General features: G+C 42.7%; 1 protein-coding gene across 2 annotated transcripts in view; it reads right to left on the bottom strand.

Annotated features, from left to right (window-relative positions):
• Window positions 1–1868: 1868 nt before the first annotated feature.
• The window catches only part of LOC115101247 (signal peptide peptidase-like 3), a 50963-nt gene continuing 29379 nt past the window's right edge, over window positions 1869–23452 (bottom strand). For both annotated transcript variants that reach the window (XM_029620591.2, XM_029620590.2), the window contains exons 10-11: window positions 6864–6973; window positions 1869–4425 (exon numbers count right to left, since the gene is read on the bottom strand). In XM_029620591.2, the coding sequence (XP_029476451.1) occupies window positions 4354–4425; window positions 6864–6973 (182 nt within the window). In that variant the 3' untranslated portion in view covers window positions 1869–4353. The remainder of the gene's footprint in view (window positions 4426–6863; window positions 6974–23452) is intronic.

Genomic DNA, 23452 nt, shown 5'->3' with positions numbered 1-23452 from the left:
ATGCATGCAAACTTTTATAGTAGGCTATACCAGAGTTGCGTACTAACAACCATTGTTGTAGGTTTACTCTTGTACCGGAGTTTGCAAAAGTTATGGTAAAGGCAGACATGACTAAAATGTTATTACTGAACAATAAACATGCTGTCATTGAGTATCATGTTCATCATTCTGTTTTTGACCATAAGTTAACATGAGTGATGTCATTGTCAAAACATGTCTTCTTGGTAGATTGAAAATAAGGATTTGGCTGAGAACCTTACTCAAGAGTAAATCAGTTCAATCTACTCAGTGGTTGGCTTGTTCTTGGCCTGCACTTGTACCGGTCTTATGTGAAAGGGACCTCTTAACACAGAACCCTACATTCCAATGGTGGGTTGACTTCTTATTTTAGGACACCCAGCTTGGCGCACTGTGTTCCAGATGCCCTGCTACAATCCCCATGGCCCCGGTGGAATCCTGCCACCTCAGGGCCCTGTAACTGGGGAGAAACCATTGGATGCTCTGGCCAATACGTGACGAGGGGCGGACCCTGAAAATTCAACAGCCCGCCTGTCTCTCTTTCTGCCTTGACCTCACTGACCCTTCCCCACCCCCAATGTCCTGGAAGCCCTCTCCCTCCCTGCCCCCTACCACATCTCACTCTTTCAGTATGGTCTCGCTCCCTCTCCCACCAGTAGCCTACTCCCTCTACCTTTGTAGTAACTGTCAGAAGTGGGCAGATTGGCTGTGGTTTCAGTAACAAATATTTAGCTTTACATTTCAGCCAGGGGACTGTAATGATAGACGTGTCTTCGGTTAATTCAACCTCAATGTGCACACTGCCCACCACCATCATATTCAGATCTTGGCCAAATTCATTTACAAACATATTTTCTATAGACAAATTGCAACTTTCCCATTTAGGAAGACAAGTGTAACCGGAACAGTGGTGACTCAGCGGTTTTGCCACCCATCGCAACTCTGGTCCAGTGGCCTTTCACACTGTGCTCTATAAATCCCTTACTCAGCATCTTTGGTGCAACTAGGCAGCCATTTTCCCACAGAAGCTTAAGGCTCCTCCATGCTACAGCTTCCATCAATCCTTTGACATGCAACGGATTCTCTGGTGGACCTAGACTAGAGAATGAAAGAGCAGAAAATCATCTTTAGAAAATAGAATGATACTCACCAATTCTGTCAGATGATCCACAGGGGTAAAAAAAATAAAAACATACTGTACCTTACAGCTTCTTAAAAGGGAAAGCCTTTCAGATCAATGGACACATACAAACCACCTGGTACAACCCAGAACACCCATTTCACCATACAGTGCTTTAAAACCAACACATAGCAGACAAGTTCTGCAGTGTTCAAAGTGAAAATATCAGAATTAAATGTTTTTTTGGGAGGGGTGGGGTTTAAAAAGGGAAGGGCCACTGCATCTCAAACTAATGCGCTTGTGGGAGCCCAAGCAAATTCTTTGTGAAGCATAAACATAATTTGTTGTAATTCACATGCTGTGTGTATGAGGGAGCTATTCATATCGGGCTTGCGCATGTCTAGATTTTCATTTTTCACTATGCCACAGGTATCTGACTTGGACTGTGTCGCTATCCAGTGGTACATCTTGGAATTACAGGATATCTTTAACATAAGGGCATTTGCTCATTTTTTCTCATGAGAACACATTTCAACATCTATTCCTCATACAAAAACATATTATTAATATAAACCACCAGTAACATCACAGCGTATGACTGAATAATCAAACATGATCCCCTTTGCCCAATACAGGAGCTAGTGTGGAAGAAAGTAATCTATCAAAAGGTCTCCAACTTTCTCCCCCTAAGTTAACAGATAAATAAAATAAGAGATGGACACAGGAGCCGTATAGTTAGAATGATGTTTTATTTACAGCAGAATGGAGGGAAAGGGGGGAGAGGAACAGGGAGCAGAGAGGGGGTTAAAGGAGACAAAATGTTTTAGATTCAGCTCATTAGGATTCATGTTTCACTAAACAGCTCTTAAATTTATTCAACTTTCAGCTATAAAGCCCTCTGCTGCAAGGGAGGAAAGAAAAGTATAAGATGAAAAACCTAAAGCTACAGCACTAAGAAAAACAACTCAAACAAGGGGATAAATAGAAAGCCATCTTCCATAAAAAATGAAAACATCTGTATTTTTTTTCTTCAATTATTCATCACTATGATCATCATCAGTTTTCTTTGCCAAGTCCATAAAGAGGCAGAGGGGACAGGAATGGGGTTGTGGTTACATGTCCATTTATGTTCAGGCTGTCCGACAGTGGTCTGTCCCATAGCCAGACAATGTCCAGGTAATGATCAGCTAGAGTGAAATCGGGGCTAAACGTGTAAAAAAAAAAAAAAAAAAAAAAGATTAAAAAAATGTTTATCAGCCAGGTGGCCTGTTTAGTCAGAACTGTTCAGTCAGAACTGTTCAGTCCTCCCGACTCCCTGGCCTTTGTCCATGTAACTTTCCTCTCTGCAGCCTTGCTGGCAAAGCTTAGTGCATTGGTTGGGGCCAGCAGTCTGTTGTTGCAGTCTGAGGAATGACACACACTGTACACTTGACATGCAAGGCCAGAGAACAAACATAAAAAACAGGTAAAAAAGAAAACTCAAGACAGGAAGCCAGTAAACTGCATTTTCCATTCAAGTCTCTCTCTTCGTCCGACTGTCTCGCTTTCACAAACACTTTCACACACACTTTAATTCCAGTATTGTTTAAGCTATGATCTAACTCAGTGTTTCCCAAAGTTCGTCCTGGGGCCCCTCTGGGTGCACATTTTGGTTTTTGCCTTAGCACTACAGAGCTGATTCTAACAACCAACTCATCATCAAGCTTTGATTATTTAAAAGCAGCTGTGTTGTGCTAGGGGGAAAAAATCTAAACATGCACCTGTGGGGTTTGGGGGGCCTGATCTAACTGATAAACACCACAAAACTGTGAGAGGAATGACAATCCAAAAAGCGTTGGGATACCCAACCTTTGACAGTAAAAACCTAGCTATGGGTTAGCTTTAACCTCAGGGTCCATTGATTACAATCCTTTATTAAGATAAATCCCTCAGAAGGGCAGAGATTTCCTCCCTCAAGGTCCATTACAGACTTTATAGAGGTTATTCTAAACGACCAGGCACACACACACACACACAGAAACAAACAGACACACACCTCCAGGTACAGCCGACGGCAAGTGGAGGGTTAACTTGGTTTTTCCCAATGTCCATTCTGTCACTTGTTGGAGGAAATTTGTTCACAAGTAAACCACTCCTAGCCTTACAGAACCGAGCTGTGGTCCAAGTCAGACCTGCCCAAAAAAACCTGCGCATGTCCCATCAACCCCCAAATGTCACTCCACAAGTTCTCATTGTCAAGGTCTTTTATACCTGTCCTGGATCCAAAACATAATTAAATTGTTCATAATAATGAAATAACACAGTCACGCATACTATGCGCTCTCGCTCACACACACACACACACAACATGATACCCAAATACTTGTGTACACATATATATACAAAGAGAGATGCTTCCCCCCGCAATAGTAGGGACACATTCACAATTTATAATGCATCATTTCTGTATATGCCAAGAATAAAATCTTTTCTAAATAAAATACCTGTATCTGTGATGGGGCAGCAAATGACGGAAGGTGAGAGTTTGTTAGAGAGAGGGAGGATGTTGAGGATAAAGAAGAGAGGTGTTCAGGGGACAGAGGGGGTAGATGGAGGGCAGAGAAACGGATGGAGGGAGCGACTGATGAACCGTTGCTGTTCCTTCTCTCTCTCTCCGATAGGCTGCTGGTCCTGTGCACGGATGTCATTTTCCTGCCTAGTGGAAGCAGCAGTTCTGCCTACTCTCCTATCCTCCTCCGCAGTTCATTCCAAATCATTCCAGAATAATAACAATAATTGTAATGAAGATGCTAAAAAAAGCCTCCGTCACATCCCACACCCAGTAGTCCATATAGGGGGACGCCTGGCCTTGGAGTCCAGCAGAGTCGGGGAGATACACAGAAGGGTGGTAGTAAAACAGAAAGACCAAGAGCAAAAGGAGAGAGGGAGAGGCCTGACAAAATGAAATGAGCCATGGCAAGGGAGGTGGGTGAGGGAAGGAAAAGTAGGAAAGAGAGGAAAACAGGAAGCAATGGGGAGTTGTGTCTGGCAATGAGGTCCACACACTGGTGTCCATATGTGAGGTCTGCTGCTCAGAGGATGGGTGGAAAGAATGAACTAGTGATGAGGACGAGGCCTCTCTTCAGTGTGCGCTCTCCCTCTCACTCCCTTTCTCTCAGGGCAGGGGGTAGGTGTCCCTGGTCCTGCCCACGCTGGCTGTGTGTTCCCAGGGTGCATCATACCTCCAGGAAGCGGGAGCTGCTGGCCTTTGTGTGGAAAGGCTCTGACCACATACGCCGCAGGTCTCCCTGTAGGACACACCACAGGGTTAGCTTCCCTGTTAGTACTGGTCTCTCATTTAGTATCACACCACTCCTATCCTCACCCACAGATATTACCTAGAGGCCCACTAACAGTGGTGCGACAAACGTGTTAGACCCACTGGCATGGAGGATTCCTTACCACATCATATTAGGCAGGGCATACCAATTTTAGTGATTTCTAGTGTAACATTTTTGGACTCATTAAGCAGATTTTACCTGATTAAGTACAATACCATTGGAAATGAATGTTGAAAGTTGAATCTATATTCCTAACACTTAAGTGGAAAATTATGCTGTCCCTGTTTCCTGTTGAGAAGACATTTTGATAAATAGCCCAATGTCAAAACAAAGTTTCAAAGTGTCCAAATCAATAAACAATATGCAGAAACAGTCCGGTAAATATTGAAAATATAAAATGTATTATGTACACAATACTTTCAATGTGCAATAATAGTTGTTATATATATATATATATATATATTTTTTTAAACGAGCACCGTGTAAACGGCAGACGCACCAAAATCCCTGTCATGGTAATAAAATCACTGATATCGATTAGGGGGACCAAAGGAAATAAAGTTTTATATGGTTAGTGAGCAACCTGCAGAAGACAGCCAGCTACATTTGGAGTGATGCATTTTGATTTGGGGGTCGCCAAAGCGGATAGAGAAACACAACCCTTATTTGCCGATCCCTCATATTGACATCACATTGAAATCAATTGTGAGAGAGGGGGAGATGAGTTTGCACATCCTGTTCAAACTAAGGAAAACAAAGTTGTGATCAGAGATCGGGAGGGGGGTTGCAGGAAGATTAGTAGGCGAACAGTCTCTAGTAAAGAGAGGTCAAGTGGATTGCCTGCCTTGTGAGTGGGGACTGAGAAAGGGTGAGGTCAAAAGAGGCACGTGGAAAGAAAGAGTTGGAAAAATTAGTTGAATGCCGATTTCGGGAGGTTGAAGTCACCCAGTACGAAGAGCAATGAGCCATCGTCAGGAAATTAGCTTATCAAGCTCATTGAGGAACTCGCCAAGGGCACCTGGTTGGTGATAGATTACAATGTTAAGCTTGAGGCTGAGATGAACTCAACGTTATTGACCGCCGATTGGCAGTTCCAAACGCTGCCAGAGAACAGGAATTCCACATGGGTTGTGTGCACTAAATTACAAGGGTTGTAGCCAAGGGTGGAAGCCTTAGAGCGAACTGGAAAATAAAACACAGTTGCCAAAGCTACAAAAAAAGCTAAATGAGATCTGAAAATAACTAGGTAAGATACCCAACAGAGAAAGTGGTGTGGAACCTTCCTCTGTTTTCTTTCCTCAAATAACTCGGCAGAACAGTCTTTGTTTCGGAGAAGTTCTTAGATTTGACGATGAGATCGCAGCAGACACTGATTACCAAAACCCCAAGTGATGCATTTTGATTGAAGAGGAACGCCAACCCGCTAACTGTAACAACACTTTTCTTGTTAATGACTTGCATGGATATCAGGGTGAAATCAATAGAACCGGCAGCAAACGTTTGGGGTGTAGCTCGGTTTAAAATAACACTATTCAAAGGCCACATGGAAACTTGGAATAACCTATACATGGTTGGTTAGATGAGAACTTGTAGAAGGCTCATTTCTATATATTGGAATGGTGGATTGTTTTGATTTTGGTAGGCTGCCATCCCGAAAAAGGGAGCGGAACACTTTTTCTGTTAGTTAACTTAAACGAACCACGACACAGCAGAAGATATCAACAGTCACAATTGCATTAACTCCGTTTCAGCCCAAGCCCGGCACATGTGAATAAAATCAATGGTTCAAAACCAAATCTGTTTTAAGCAATCAATCTTTTCATTGTGATGACTATAAACTTTTAAACTAACATCACCAATCGGAGGTAAAAGGATGTGAAATGCCACTATATTCTATGGGGCGAAAATGCAAACTTGGGTAAGGTAGTAACAAATTGTCCACATTAGGGAAATTTGCGCAATATAAAATATGGCAAAATAATTCTAGATGTCAATTTACGATGATAGTAGATGTTGCCCACTCACAAAATACTGCAACAATGACATCACTCATTTAACCATTTAGATTTAAAAATGCCCTGTCCGCATAACCGGGCGCTCTGTGGCATCCCTAATAATACCCTCTACATCCACTTATGTCCTCATCCATTACCTCTGGGTCCCTGGCCTGGTATCAAATCTGCCTAGATCCTGGATTACTCCTCTAGGTCTCCTCTACCACTTAACACTGCTTCTATCGGTTCATCTCAGTCCCGTCTCCCTCCCTCTGGGTCAGCATTCAGTCAAAACACATTTACACAAAACACTTGAGTCATATAAAATGATTCCCCAGCAGTCCTGTCATTTTGACTGATCTCCCAGCCCATCACACCCCTCTCCCCCTTATCAAGCCTCCCAATATGTACCTTCAGGTAGGCCATGGTGAGTAGAGGCAGCAGGGTGAAGGGCACCAGGTAGAGCAGGGCAGGCTGAGCCGCACGGTGGATCCTGGAGGCCACAGTGGCAGTCAGCAGGCCTGGAGGGAACAGAGACAGGTCAGAAACACTCCAGTCAAACTTCCAGGGGTTAAAGTGCAAAAAAAAAGAAAAAGAGTTAACCTCCCCTTTAATGTAAGATGTAAGTCATGACCATTACACTTTTAGGGAAAGAGGATCATTTGTACATGTATTAAACTGCGAGTTTGGCCAATTCCAGTCACCTTGCTTAGTTTTTAAAAATATTTAAAAAATATATTTTTATATTGAAGGACTGAGAAGCTCAGTCCTGGTGACTGGTGAACTCTTAAAAGCCCCAAAACATATTGGGGGGGAAAAATGTACCTAAAAATGATTTGAAACAGGGGCGCTGGTGAGCAGCAACATGTGAAGACGTGTTCTCGGTGCACCGATCCAGGGCGAACAATTTACTATTAATACTTGACCAACACCTCCCCCGTGTTCATTTTGCAACATTTAATTTGGAATCATAAAATGTTGAGACAACAAAGGCCACAGGCCACAAAGGAGCAGGCCTCTGCTCAAGCCTCAGGCTCACCTGACACAGACTTTGATCCCCCTGACCAAGCCATGGTAATGGCAGCTATCATTAAATCTGACTGTGCTGGCTAAGGTGGAGTCATTATCCACTGACCTATCCGCACAAATAGCTATTCTCGCCACGAGGTCAGCATAAAGATCGACTCCGTTAACGAAGACCTGGTGAGACATGACACCCGTCTGAATAGCCTGGAAGATGGCGCAAATACTTACTCCAACATAGTGGTGACACTGAAAGAACAAGTCACCCGGCTATCATCAGATGTCGTCTAACTCACTTCCAAGATTGAGGACCCCGAGAACAGAGCGCTAGGGGAACGGTCGCATTTTCGGCTGGGAGAGGGACTCGAGACCGTAGGCGGAATGTGACCTACCCTGTCCATAGCTAAACTGCTACAGGAAATTCTAGGCCTCGATTATGCCTTGACCGTGGGCACAGAAGCATACAGTCCACACCGAAGAATGGGGAACCGCCCAGACCCATAGTAGTTAAATTCCACTACCTTCAGGAGACGTTTTCTGTAAGGCAGCGCGAGCGGCTCCCATCACGCACTACAGACAGAATGTTGGCATTTACCCGGACTACACGGCGGCAGTCACAAAGAAGAGGTCAGCCTTCAACGAGGTGAGGGGGCTCCTACACCGCTGCCTGGACACCAAGTTCGCCATTCTTTACCAGCTGTCCTGAAGATCACTACTTCCTCCGGCAAGCAGAAGACATTCTTAGACCCAACCAAGGCCAAAGAATACATTGTTACACACCAACAGGAGGACAGGCAGCATAATACTAACTAGCCATTGTGGGCTCATACTGTGACCCTGCACTAGCCGTACTAACGCAACCACGGACCAACTAGTGAATTTATATCTTGATTGAAACGTGCCTCCACCCTGCTGCCAAAAATGACTATTAATCCAGTAACATAACATTATAAACAATTATGGTATGTATATGGTGACATGTTCTCACAAGGACAATATAGTTTGAATACTATTTTATTTACAGTACATGGCACAATTAGCTTTCATCAATTAGTTGCGGCTGTACAGCGACGGTGCTAGGTGGAGCGGTAATAATTAGCCTAGTCGCTACCTAAGGCTAGCCACTGAGCTCTCTTTCCATGCCTTAATAGGATACCCTACTAACATACTGTGAGCGTGTTTAATACATATACCTACAACTCCTTTTTTTATTTATTGTTTTACTATCCTTCAAATATGCATATTGCATGAGATACCTTGGATGGCTGAGGTGGTTGCCTCCAGAATCCTCTTTCCTAGGCGTACACTTGATTATGTTCGCCCTGGATTGAGCTCTACTGAGGTTCAGTTTAACATGGTAGTATTTTGCTCTAGTCTAGAAGAGGTAGATGCAGCCTTCCAAAAGGAGGAAGACCAGCATAGGGGTCCAAGGTTTTCTGGGTATTTTGTTGTTTTAAGCCGTTTTTTATTTTCTTTATATTTTATTACTCAGCTTTCAGAACATTGGTCATGTGATCGTACTAACATTAATTTCTGATTACTATGGCTATGCCTAATTCACATACTCTAGGCTCCACATGCTTTATCAGCTGGGACGTGAAAGGAATTAATCATGTGGTCAAGTGTAGTCCGAGTGTATGCTCATCTTAAGTCCTTAAATCCAGACATAGTTTATCTCCGGTCCAGCGACCATGATAAACTAAAGAGGATGGGTAGACCAAATATTTCACTCCAACTTTGGTGCTAAGGCCACAGGGGAAGCCATCCTTATCGGGAAAGGCAACCAGTTTGTCTCCTCCAAAGTCATTTCAGATACTAATGGCAGATATATTACAGTGATGGGGAAATTGTTTCGCACATGTTATTCTGGCTAACCTCTATGGTCCTAATTGGGATGCTCAATTTCTCTGACCTCAACGCAACTTTTCCCGACCTTAACTCTCATCATTTGAAATTGGGCGGAGATTCAATTGGGTATTGCATCCAAGTCGAGACAGATCCAGACCGAAGCCCAACAATGTCATTTCAAAATCAGGTACAGTAATCAACTCATTTCTAGAATCCTATAATTTGTCTGATCCATGGAGGAGGAGCAATCACACTGCTAAACGGTCATCCTTTTTTCCTCTCCAGTGCACCCCTCATACTCTAGGATTTACTTTTCCTGCTAGACAATAGAATTCTTCCTTTTGTAACTAATAGTCAATATCACAGCATTGTCATCTCAGACCATAGCCCTGCTCAGCTAGATATCCGCTTTCCAGACAGTACTGTGTCACAATGCGCGTGGGGACTTGACCCACTACTACTATCCTGTAGTGCCTTTAAAAAAATACATATCAACTCACATTGAAGTCTTTTTACAGATCAACTGCACCCCTGACGTGTCTCACTCTACTGTGTGGGAGTTGTTAAAAGCCTATCTAAGGGGCCAAATTATTTCATACACAGTGTATGGCACCAAACGCTTATCGGAGCGATCTCAATTCATTCTAGATGTGGACAACAGATATGCCTCTTCTCTGACTCCTGAACTCTACAAAGAGAGACTGCTACATCAATCGGAATTTGACCATCTTTCCACCAAACAAACGGAGCAGCTTCTGAGACAAAAATTTGATGAACACAGAGAGAAAGCTGGCAAGTTGTTCTCACCAGCTTTGACAATCCGCTGCTAACAGCACCATAACTGAAATCTGTATTGCAACAGATTTAACTTCTACCAATCCCAAAGAAATAATCAATTGAAGCAATTCTATTCTGCCCTTTACTCGTCAGAGGCTCTTCATGACATCTCGTACGCATGCATTTCTAGACAGACAATCTGGACATCCCCTGTCGCAATTCAGATGAACAAACCAACATGGATGCCTCAATAAGTGATGAAGCTACTATGGCAATCCAGTCCATTCAGAGCGGTAAAACCCCTGGGCCTGATGGCTTCCCTTTGCATTTTATAAAACATTCTCCTCTAAATTATCCCCTATCCTCAGCTCAATGTACAATGAAATCCTTTCTAGTCAGAAACTGCCACAGACACTTACCCAGGTGACTATTTCAGTTTTGCTTATTAAAAAAGACAAGAATCCCCTAGACTATGGCTCATACCGCCCTATAAGCCTTTTGTGCTGCGATTATAAATTCTCACTAAAAGGTCCTCTCGCACCGTTTAGAGACTAATGCATAATATAATTAACTCTGACCAAAGCGGATTTATCTCAGGTAAGCAATCTTTCTATAATATGAGCTGGCTATTTAATGTTCGTTATTCTGCCCACTCAACACTACAGCCAGAGTTGTCATCTCGCTTGATGTTGAAAAGGCTTTCGACCGGGTTGAGTGGGAATATCTATTTACAGTACTAGAGAGATTAATAATTCCTTTCCTCAATTAAGATTTTGTACTCATCCCCCAGTGGCTTCTGTCCACACCAACAATGTTACATCCAGCTACTTCCCTCTCCACAGGAGGACCACGCAGGGTTGCTGTTTATCCCCTTTCCTATTTGATATGGCTATTGGTCTCTTGCTATCGCCCTGTCGGCGGAGCAGAGGATTAAGGGAATATTAAGGGGCAGACGATCTTCTTTAATACATCTCTAAAATGGTGGAGTCTATACCCTCTCTCTTGGACATGTTACAAGGTTTTGGGACATTCTCTGGTTATAAGTTACACCTAACAAAAAGCGTGATCCTCCCCATTAATCAGTTAGCAGAAGAATTGGGTATGCCAATTTCCCATTTAAGGTGGAGCATCAGGTCTTTACTTATTGGGGGATAAAGGTCACACGCTCATTTAACCTCTCTGCGCACCGAACCCGTTAGCGGGATGAAATTCAACAACATACGGTGATCGCTACATAAATAGTCATATTAAACATTCATGAAAATACAAGTGTCTCACATGTTTTGAAAGCCTAGAATCTTGCTAATCCAACTGTGTTGTCAGATTTAAAAAGGATTTACTGCGAAAGAATACGATTATCTGAGGATAGAGCCCTATAAAAAACAACTATTTAACCAGCACAGGCGTAACAAAATCAAACTGCAATAAAATAAAGTTTACCTTTGACGATCTTCCTCTGTCTGCAATCCCAATGCTCATTGTTACACAATGAATGGTCTTTTGTTTGATAAAATCCATTTATATAGCCTAACAAAAAACATTTTGTGTCGTGAATTCCGTCTCATTCCATTTGACGACACATTCAATGTGAATACACACACTAAACGTGACTTTTCCAGTCATGTTTGGTTTCATTGTAATCAACTGGTTTGTTTGTAACACAACTAAACCTGATGGGTCATTTCGCGGGACGTATTGACTGAAAGAAACCGATTTGAAGATGACAAGTAATGACATCGTTGTGCACCAATGATACGATGGCTGTTTCGTTGATTGACTGCATTTGAACTGCTACTGTAATTTAATTATGCCAATGTGCTTTCATCAATTGAAAGCCCTTAATCTATTTTATGAAAATTTCTAAGATTTCTTGTTTGCATAAAATAGACGCAGACCAGTCTTTCAATAATAGGTAATAGAATTTATTCTCGGAGCGCGCTTCCACTTAATCACGTGCAGCAGTTTATATACAGATCATGACGTCATTTCATTGCTTTAACAGAATCCCCTCTCGACCGGGACAAAGGTGAAAAGTTCATTCTAACACACTCCCAGATAACTTTTGACCCCTCAACATTATCGATCACCACTGAACTGACAGTTTTAATTAACAGAAAACCTAGGAATGCACTCACTGCCTTATCTAAAAACCCCAGAGCTAAGTTTCTGTAGGGTCAACCATAGGCTAACGACCTTATCTGTTTTCACAGTCCACAACCCATTCGTTTCTTCCTATTTGGAATGGTGTTCATTAACTTTTATTACTCCTTGTCCATGTCTCACAATCCCACCTTATGAACTAACTCATATAGTTAATCAGATATAATAAAACAGAGTATAAGTTTACTTACAGTGCCTTGCGAAAGTACTGGGCTACTTGTGTGGGACACCTGGGTGACTTCATGATAAATGTCATGTAGCACACTCATTTTGGAAGTGATCATTCTGAAAAGTTGCACAAGTACCGTTGCCCTCATGTTTTTCACCGAAATTGTCCCCATCATCCTATCTGAATGTTTGTTTTGTCTTGTTCATTTTAAAGATGATACAACAATAAAAATGAAAACCAGATCTATTGTGTTATATTGTCCTACATTCAATTCACATTTACACAAACTTCAGAGTGTTTTCTTTCAAATGAAACCAAGAATATGCATATCCTTAGTCCTGGGCTATAGGCAGTTAGATTTGGGTATGTCTTCAGGTGGAAATTGAAAGAAGTAGGGGGGTAGCTGTAAGAGGTTAAAGGCTCTGTTTAAACATAACTTCAAAACACTCCTGGAGCGCACTAAGCAGGATTTCATAAGGTGGTAGTCTCTTCCATTTCATTAACATGTCGCATTAATTCTGTTAAAATGACTACTACCTAGGTTTTTGTAATTATTCCAGATTCATATTTTTCTGACAAAGTTGATGTTCAAACAACTAGACAGCTACATTTCCTTCTTCATTTTGGAATAAGTCAAATCCACAAATGAGAAAGGTATATCTAGAGACCTAAGCCAATAGGCAGGCTGGGCCTTCCCAATTCTTTTACAATACTACCGGTCAGCAAATACATCTAAATGTGTGTATTGGGTTTCTACATTTGAGAAACAAGGATGGCTCAATTTGGGCCATCATGGAGTTACAGTCAAGCCTTCCAACTTCTCCTGTCTCGCTCCTGTGCTCCCCCAATGCCCATGAACCTTGGCACCCATGTTTTGAACCCCACTGTTAAGAACTCCCTTCAAATCTGGTCCCAATTCCCGAAGTCACTTTAGCCTTAAACAAGCGAGTGGCTTCTCCCCATTAACATCTAATCCCAGCGTCACAGATTGACACGGAATTCCAGTTTTGGCATAGGAACGGTGTGGTGTTTGTGTGACCTATTTGTTGATAACACATTCATCTCATTCCATACTCTTGAGGGTTGACCATAATATTCCCAATACACACTTTTTTAGATACCTGCAAACTCGCAGCTTTGCCCAAAAACATGTCCCTTCATTTCCACTTGAGCTTACTAAGTGTCCAGTCGAGAGGTGCTTAGATCTTAACCTTTATCTGATGGGCACAATCTCCAGATTATACGACATAATACAGAACATTAATCTGCCTTCCTTTGCAAATACAACATCTGCATGGGAGCAAGACATAGGTGACGAGCTACTAAATGATATATGGCAACAAAGTATTAGGCGTATCCACACATAATTTTGGATAAGGTATGGGCTTATTCAGTTTAAGGTTTTGCACCGTCTCCATTAGTCAAATGACAGATTGGCAAAAGTATACTCAAATGTTGACCAAGTGCTTGAGAGTCCAGCAACTGTGGGACATGTTTTGGTCATGCCAATCTAATCTTTGAGTGGCATCTGAGACCCCATTTGAGGCACTCTCACATGTGTAATACAACTGTTAGCCCCAACTTGGTCACTGCCATTTTTGGGGTACTTCCCCCAGACCAGAGTGCTACCATGCATCAGACATATGCGATAGAATTTGCCTCGCTGCTAGCTCGCTGCCTTGTCCTCTTTCACTGGAAGTCTGCAAAGCCGCCCTCCTTTAAGCAGTGGGTTAAGGAGGTGATCTCTGCCTCTGGAGAAGGTTAGGTACATTGTGCTTGGGTCCCGACCAAAGTTAAACTTAACCTGGGTCCCCATTAATACAACACGTGGAGAGCCTGTCTTTTACTTAGTGTAACTTGCATAGTTTGGTAAGCAGTCATGTCTGTTCTACTGGCCATTTGTGCTCCCCCCCATTGTTTTTGTTTCCATTACTGTTTGTTTCGAGTTTTCTTTCTTATTTAACATACTTTTATAGATGCCTTGGTGGGTGGTTTGGAGGGAGGGGATGAATGGGAGAATGAGGGGTTGTCCTGTTTTTGTTATATCTGAAAATGTATTAAAAATATATATATAAGAATATTTTAACATATTGGACCATGCATAAAGCCCACTGTTTCCCAACCCTGGTCCCCGAGCACCCCCAACATTACACATTTGTAATGTAACCATGGACAAGCACGTCTGAACTTATAAACCAATCATCAGGCCCTCAGTGAGCTGAATGAGGCATAGTCTATTGTCAGATGTGCTATTAGCAATAAGCATTCTCACCTGCAGCCCAACCGATGAAGCATAGTGGCTACAAAATGTTACATAGGCTGAAACACGGGGTTTGTCAATCCTGAAAGTTATTATTTTTAAATTATAGATATACATAATTACTCATTATTGTTATGTTTTTATTACAAAGCATGGCATTGCCCTTTTAAGACTCCATTGTCCCCTTTGAGCAGTGTTACGTAGCGATGGGCATTCCGAGTCTTTTCTGTGAGACGGACCATTTGGCTCCATTCATCTAAAAAAAGAGCCGTACACTTGGCTCCCAAACAGCTCTTTATTCAGTAATGGTTAGAAAATTGACCTAAAACCATTATGAAAAAAATTGTATATCTAATTTAAAGCCTTGAATATTGCCTAACACGTCAGATTATGAAATGTGAGTTCAAATACATTATTACCTGACCAGATTAGATGGCCTGCAAAAACTCCACAAAAAGAAAGTATGGACTAAAGAAAAGTGCGTGGACTAGAATAAGGCGCTCTCCTCACTATATTGCTCCTGCACTGAGGAATTACCATCTTCAGAGAACACTTTTATAATTATTCTGCAGATAAATCGACGTCTGGAGCCCAAAAAGCAATAGAAATAGCATGCAAATCAAGGAGCCAAATGAACGGCTCTTTCACATATGCGATTCGGTTCCCAACATTCACCAAAAAGAGCTACTACAGTCATGGCCAAAAGCTGAGAATGACGCAAATATTAATTTCCACAAAGTTTGCTGCTTCAGTGTCTTTAGATATTTTTGTCAGATGTTACTATGGAATACTGAAGTATAATTACAAGCATTTAAGTGTCAAAGGCTTTTATTGACAATTGCATGAAGTTGATGCAGTCAATATTTGCAGTGTTGACCCTTCTTTTTCAAGACCTCTGCAATCCACCCTGGCATGCTGTCAATTAACTTCTGGGCCACATCCTGACTGATGCATAATCAATGCATGTAGTTTTCAGAATTTGTGGGTTTATGTTTGTCCACCCGCCTCGAGGGTTGACCACAAGTTCTCAATGGGATTAAGGTCTGTGGAGTATCCTGGCCAGGGACCCAAAATATTGATGTTTTGTTCCGAGTCACTTAGTTATCACTTTTGCCGTATGGCAAGGTGCTCCATTATGCTGGAAAAGGCATTGTTCGTCACCAAACTGTTCCTGGATGTGTTGGTACTATTCTTTATTCATGGCTGTGTTCCTAGGCAAAATTGTGAGTGAGCCCACACCATTGGCTGAGAAGCAACCCCACACATGAATGGTCTCAGGATGCTTCACTGTTGGCATGAAACAGGACTGATGGTTGCGCTCACTTTGTCTTCTCCGGACAAGCTTTTTTCCAGATGCCCCAAACAATCGGAAAGGGAATTCAGAGAAAATGACTTTACCCCAGTCCTCAGCAGCCCAATCCCTGTACCTTTTTCAGAATATCAGTCTGTCCCTGATGTTTTTCCTGGAGAGAAGTGGCCTCTTTCCTACCCTTCTTGACACCAAGCCATCCTCCAAAAGTCTTTGCCTAACTTTGCGTGCAGATGCACTCACACCTGCCTGCTGCCACTCCTGAACAAGCTCTGTACTGGTGGTGCCCCAATCCCACAGCTGAATCAACATTAGGAGAAGGTCCTGGCACTTGCTGGACTTTCTTGGGTGCCCTGAAGCCTTCTTCACAACAATTGAACTGCTCTCCTTGAAGTTCTTGATGATCTGATAAATGGTTGATTTAGGTGCAATCTCACTGGCAGCAATATCCTTGCCTGTGAAGCCTTTTTTGTGCAAAGCAATGATGACGGCACGTGTTTCCTTGCAGGTACCCATGGTTGACAGAGGAAGAACAATGATTCCAAATACCACCCTCCTTTTGAAGCTTCCAGTCTGTTATTCAAACTCAATCAGCATGACAGAGTGATCGCCAGCCTTACCTCGTCAACACTCAAACCTGTGTTAACGAGAGAATCAATGACGTGTCAGCTGGTCCTTTTGTGGCAGTGCTGAAATGCAGTGAAAATGTTTTTGGGGGATTCAGGTCATTTTCATGGAAAGAGGGACTTTGCAATTAATTGCAATTCATCTGATCACTTCATAACATTCTGGAGTATATGCAAATTGCCATCATACAAACTGAGGCAGCAGACTGAAAATGAATGTCATTCTCAAAACTTTTGGCCACGACTGTACTGTTGTGCAGCTGCACCTAAATCATGCTAGAATACACCAGTTGTAACTGAATTTGTAAAATGATGCAATTGAAGGACTAATTAAGAAAGTGGTAGCAAATGGAAAACTGTCCCCCCCTATTTTTATTTTTTTTCTCACTAAAAGCCAAAACAGCGTTCCAACGTATTTTTGCATTAAAAATGTATGTGCATTGACTGTTTGTAAGAAAACATGTTACCCTCCCTATGACTCTTACAACCTGAATGCATCTCAAAAGGAATATTTATCTGGCATGGAACACACAAGGAAACTATGGGGTTTCTGATTTTGTTCTAATAACATTACATGGCAAAAAATATGAGCACTGGAAAGTTGCATCCATACCTGAATGTTAAAGTATAGGCTTTGAATGACTGACAGCAGCTACAACAGGCTACACACCACTGTTTGAGTTGAGCTCTGCGATTGTGCACATGATAAGACTTTTTAATTCTCTTCATCTGAACATCGGCGTGTCAGCAACAATCATGCATGTCAATTCAGTGCACACAGCTTAACAGAGAAAATACTATTTGAGAATTAATTTAATTGCCATTATAAAAGTGGGTGGTTTAAGCCCTGAATGCTGATTGGCAGATTTCTTAAATTTTTTACTGCTCTAATTATGTGGGTAACCACATAAGGCACATCAGGTGTTTGTGGTATATTTCTAAGGGCTGTATCCTTAGCCGTGGTATATTGGCCATATACCACAACCCCTTGGGCCTTATTGCTTAAATATACACTGCAAGTACAAAACATTAGGAACACTTTCCTACTATTGAGATACACCACTTTTGCCTTCGGAACAGCCTCAAAATCGTCAGGGTATGCTATGGACTCTACAAGTGTCGAAGGCGTTCCACAGGGATGCTGGCCCATGTTGACTCCAATGCTTCCCACAGTTGTGTCAAATTGGCTGGTAGAGGATCTCTACGCTGAAAAGTTTATTCTCTCTCATCCCACAGATGCTCAATTGGATTAAGATCTGGTGACTGGGCAGGCCACTGCAGTAAAACTGAATTCACTGTCATGTTTGTGGAACCATTCCTGGACAATCCTAGACTTGTGTTAGAGCATTATCCTCCTGAAAAAAAAAATATTTGCAGATGGATACACTGCTGCCATAAAATGCACCTGATTCACAATGATGTTCCGATATCCTGTGGCATTCAAACATTTCTCCACTTTTAACAAGGGGTCCAATGTGTGCCATGAAAACACACCATGATGGATACGTGTGGTTCTTTATACCATACAAACTATCACGGATTACAAAGGGAATACCAGCAGCGAGCTGCCCAGTGACGGGAGCCTACCAGACAAGCTAAATGCCTTATGCTTGCATCAAGGCAAGCAACACTGAACTATGCATGAGAGCACCATCTGTTCCAGACGACTGAGTGACCATGCTCTCCATAGGCAATGCGAGTAAGCCATTTAAACAGGTTAACATTCACAAGGCTGCCCTGGCCAGATGGACTACTAGGACTCAGAGCATTCGCTGACAGGCTGGTAAGTGTCTTCACTGACATTGTCAAGCTCTTCCTGACCCAGTCTGTAAAAACTACATGTTTCAGAGTCCACCATAGTCCTTGGCCCAATAATGCCAAGGAAACACACTACCGGCCCATAGTAAATTACTACCGCCCCATAGCACTCACATCTGTACCCATGAAATGCGTTGAAAGGCTGGTCACTCCACAATGCCCTTACCCACCTGGACAAAAGGAACACCTACGTTAGAATGCTGTTCATTGAACGCAGAGCTGTAGTCAACACCATAGTGCCCTCTAAGCTCATCACTAAGCTAAGGACCCTGGGACTAAACACCTCCCTCTAGAACTGGATATTGGAATTCCTGATGGGTCGCCCCCAGGTGGTGAGGGTAGGCACATCTGCCACACTGACCCTCAACACGGGGGCCCCTCAGGAGTGCGTGCTTAGTCCCCACGACTCCAACATTATTAAGTTTGCCAACTACACGACAGTGGTAGGCCTGATCACAGACGACGAGATTGACCTCCTCCCTATAGGCTGACACCTGGCAGTGTGGTGCCAGGACAATATCAACCTCTTTGTCAATGTGAGCAAGACAAAGGAGCTGATAAAGGACTACAGGAAAGGGCGACTACGCCCCCATACACATAGTCAGGGCTGTAGAGAGCGGGTCGAGAGCTTCAACTTCCTTGGTGTCCACATCACTAAGGAACTATCATGGTCCAAACACACCAAAACATTTAAGAGAGCACGACAACGCCTATTCCTCCTAGGGAGGCTGAAAAGATTTGGCATGGGAACTCACTCAAAAAGTTATACATCTGTACCATCGAGAGCATCCTGACCTGTTGCATCACCGCTTGGTATAGGAACTGCTCAGCTAGGCGCTACAGAGGGTAGTGTACGGCCCAGTTCATCCCTGGGGCTGAGCTTCCTGCCATCCAGGACCTCTATACCAGGCAGTGTCAGAGGAAGACGCCAGCGACCCAAGTCATATACTGGTGTCCCTGCTACTGCAAGGCAAGCGGTACCAGAGAGCCAAGTCTGGGACCAAAAGACTCCTTAACAGCTTCTACCCCCAAGCCATAAGACTGCTGAACAGTTAATCAAATGGCTACAGACTATTTGCATTGACCCTATTATTTTAGCACAGGCTTTGATTTACACTCACTGGACTCTAAACACACACACACACACTGACCACAAACATGCTGCTGCTACTCAAATCAAATCATCTCTATTATCTATGCATCGTCCCTTTACGTTGACTTGTTACCAGTACCTCATATATAGCCTTGTTATTTTACTGTGGTAAACCAGTTCTGTTAGTTTATTTAGCAAATTTGTAATTAATTTTTTTGGTTGGTTAAGGGGCTCGTAAGTAAGCATTTCACGGTAAGGTCTACACCTGTTGTATACGGCACATGTGACTAATTTAACTTGATACCTCCAACATGAAACAGCAGGAACCTGGATTCATCAGACCAGTTAAATGTTTTTCCGTTGGGTGGTGGACCATTGATACACACGTGAGACAGTTGAGCGTGAAAAACCCAGCAGCGTTGCAGTTCTTGACACACTGAAACCAGTGCGCCTGGCACCTACCACCATACCCCGTTCAAAGTCACTTTGTGAATGTCACACACAATCCATATCTCAAGGCTTAAAAATCCTTCTTCAGCCAGTCTCCTTCCTTTAATCTAAACTGATTGAAGTTGACATGAATAAGTGATCATGGATTCACCTGGTTGGTCTATGTCATGGAAAGGGCATGTGTTCCTAGTGTTTTGTACACTCAGTGTATTTCATAGAACAGACATGCTTCTAGTAGTAGTATTAAGCTGTAATCTCTAAACCAGTGGTTGTGTTACATCAGGGCAGCCCAACCATGTGGCTGGAGAGCTACTGTCCTGTAGGTTCTAGCACACCTGATTCTAATAATTAACTGGTTGATGAGCTGAATCAGGTTAGTTACTACTAGGGCTGGGGGATATGGCCTAAATCTCATAATATTTTTCACATTTCACTGCATGACGTTATTTGACGTTTTGAATAATAAAAAGTTCTAAATACGCTTAAGTTCTAAATATAAGTAATCCAGGACCCTAGGATGGCAACTAAACTGACATGTCATTTCAATGGGGCTCTCTCTATTCTGATTTAACGGTATAACACAATCTAACAGATATATTGGCACGACAGCCATATTGCAGCTCCATCCCAAAGCCCTTGCTTGGAAGTATACTTCACCAGACCGCTAAGAACCTTGCCCTCAGCTAGGCCAAGGTGGTGAAACATGGCAGTGATGACACCATAGGCCTTGTGGATCTCTGCACCAGACAGGATGCTCTTGCCAGCATACTTGGGGTCCAACATGTACGCTGCGGAGTGTATGGGCTTCAGGCAGAAGTCTTCACACTTTTTGATGTATTTCAGAACTGCAGTTTCCTCTGCTTGGAGCAACAGTGAAGTGGGAAGGGCAATACGGATTTCTTCTCTTACATCTACAAGCAGTCTAATCATCAGACAGGATGGCATTGGCTCCCTCATTCTGTGCAATGGCTACTGCTATTTTTCAGGAGTTCCAGGCTGCTTTACCTCTCTCTCCCAAAATACATCATCCAGGAGGATCCTCTTGATGGGGCTGTCCATATCAGCAGACTGATTAGCCATTTCTTGGAGAGACTTCTTCGCTTCCAGGAGACTGTTAAACATGATGACAACACCACCCCAATGGGTGTTGCTGGGCAGCTTCAATGTGGTGCTCTTATTCTTCTCACTTTGCTTGGCGAGGTATTTTGCTACTACAACTTGATGACCCTTCACATACCTAACCATTTCCTTGGCTCTCTTGTAGACTGTATCCATTGTTTTCAGTGCCATGTCGTCATTGAGGAGCAGATTCAATGCATGAGCAGCACAGCCAATGGGTGTGATGTGAGAATAGGACTCCACTTTAGACCAAGCAGCCTTCATGTTCGCAGCATTGTCTGTCACCAGTGCAAATACTTTCTGTGGTCCAAGGTCATCGATGACTGCCTTCAGTTCATCTGCAATGTAGAGACCGGTGTATCTGTGGTCCCTGGTGTCTGTGCGCTTGTAGAATACTGGTTGAGGGGTGGAGATGTAGTTAATTATTCCTTGCCCACTAACATTTGACCACCCATCAGAGATGATTGCAATACAGTCTGATTTCTCTATTATTTGCTTGATCTTCATTTGAACTCTGCATCCAGCAAATTAGTAGATAAAGCATGTCTGGTTGGAGGGGTGTATGCTGGGCGATGAACATTCAGAAATCTCTTCCAATACACATTGCCTGGGAGCATCAGAGGTGAACCAGTAATATACACAGCTCGAGCAAGACATTCATTAGCACTTCTCTGATTACGTTCCTCCATTGAGTCAAAAAAAAAACTTTGATTCCAGGAGGACCATGAGCTGTTGCTATCGATAAGGTGTCCGATCCATCATTTTCACCTCAAATAGGAGGTAGAGGGCCTTTTGTCAGTTGCTGGTTGTTGTGAGCGCTGAGGGAACTTTATGCACTTGGCCAGATAATTCTGCATCTTAGTTGCATTCTTCACATATGATTTGGCACTGTATTTGCAAATGTACACAGCTTTTCCTTCTACATTAGCTGCAGTGAAATGTCTCCACACATCTGATAGTGCCCATGGCATTTTCTTGTAAAGTTTAGGGAAAAATGAGTAAAAAAAAACAAATACAATTCCATGTACAGATAAATAATTACGCAGTTAGATTAAACAACTCCTTTGTAAGATATTTTTTTTTAAATTAAACATGTATGGAAACAGGTGAATTAACACTCAGTTAGCAGGCTCAAGCAAGCTAAAACCCACATGGTAGCAGAAACTAACTAGCAGAAATTGTTAACAAGTTAGAAATGATTTAAAACACTTTGCTGTAGGCTGCTATTTACTAGGTTAAAAAAACAATGTGTCATAACATATATTCACCCCACCCAGTATTGTAATCAATACTTACCAGAAAGTACAGTGGGGCAAAAAAGTATTTAGTCAGCCACCAATTGTGCAAGTTCTCCCACTTAAAAAGATAAGAAAGGCCTGTAATTTTCATCATAGAAAATCACATTGTAGGATTTTTTAAGGAATCTATTTGCAAATTATGGTGGAAAATAAGTATTTGGTCACCTACAAACAAGCAAGATTTCTGGCTCTCACAGACCTGTAACAACTTCTTTAAGAGGCTCCTCTGTCCTCCACTCGTTACCTGTATTAATGGCACCTGTTTGAACTTGTTATCAGTATAAAAGACACCTGTCCACAATCTCAAACAGTCACACTCCAAACTCCACTATGGCCAAGACCAAAGAGCTGTCAAAGGACACCAGAAACAAAATTGTAGACCTGCACCAGGCTGGGAAGACTGAATCTGCAATAAGTAAGCAGCTTGGTTTGAAGAAATCAACTGTGGGAGCAATTATTAGGAAATGGAAGACATACAAGACCACTGATAATCTCCCTCGATCTGGGGCTCCACGCAAGATCTCACCCCGTGGGGTCAAAATGATCACAAGAACGGTGAGCAAAAATCCCAGAACCACACGGGGGGGACCTAGTGAATGACCTGCTGAGAGCTGGGACCAAAGTAACAAAGCCTACCATCAGTAACACACTACGCCGCCAGGGACTCAAATCCTGCAGTGCCAGACGTGTCCCCCTGCTTAAGCCAGTACATGTCCAGGCCCGTCTGAAGTTTGCTAGAGAGCATTTGGATGATCCAGAAGAAGATTGGGAGAATGTCATATGGTCAGATGAAACCAAAATATAACTTTTTGGTAAAAACTCAACTCGTTGTGTTTGGAGGACAAAGAATGCTGAATTGCATCCAAAGAACACCATACCTACTGTGAAGCATAGGGGTGGAAACATCATGCTTTGGGGCTGTTTTTCTGCAAATGGACCAGGACGACTGATCCGTGTAAAGGAAAGAATGAATGGGGCCATGTATCGTGAGATTTTGAGTGAAAACCTCCTTCCATCAGCAAGGGCAATGAAGATGAAACGTGGCTGGGT

The sequence above is a fragment of the Oncorhynchus nerka genome, linkage group LG19, assembly GCF_034236695.1.
Source record: "Oncorhynchus nerka isolate Pitt River linkage group LG19, Oner_Uvic_2.0, whole genome shotgun sequence".
Classification (NCBI taxonomy): Eukaryota; Metazoa; Chordata; class Actinopteri; order Salmoniformes; family Salmonidae; genus Oncorhynchus; species Oncorhynchus nerka.
This window is presented reverse-complemented; position numbering and strand designations above follow the sequence as displayed.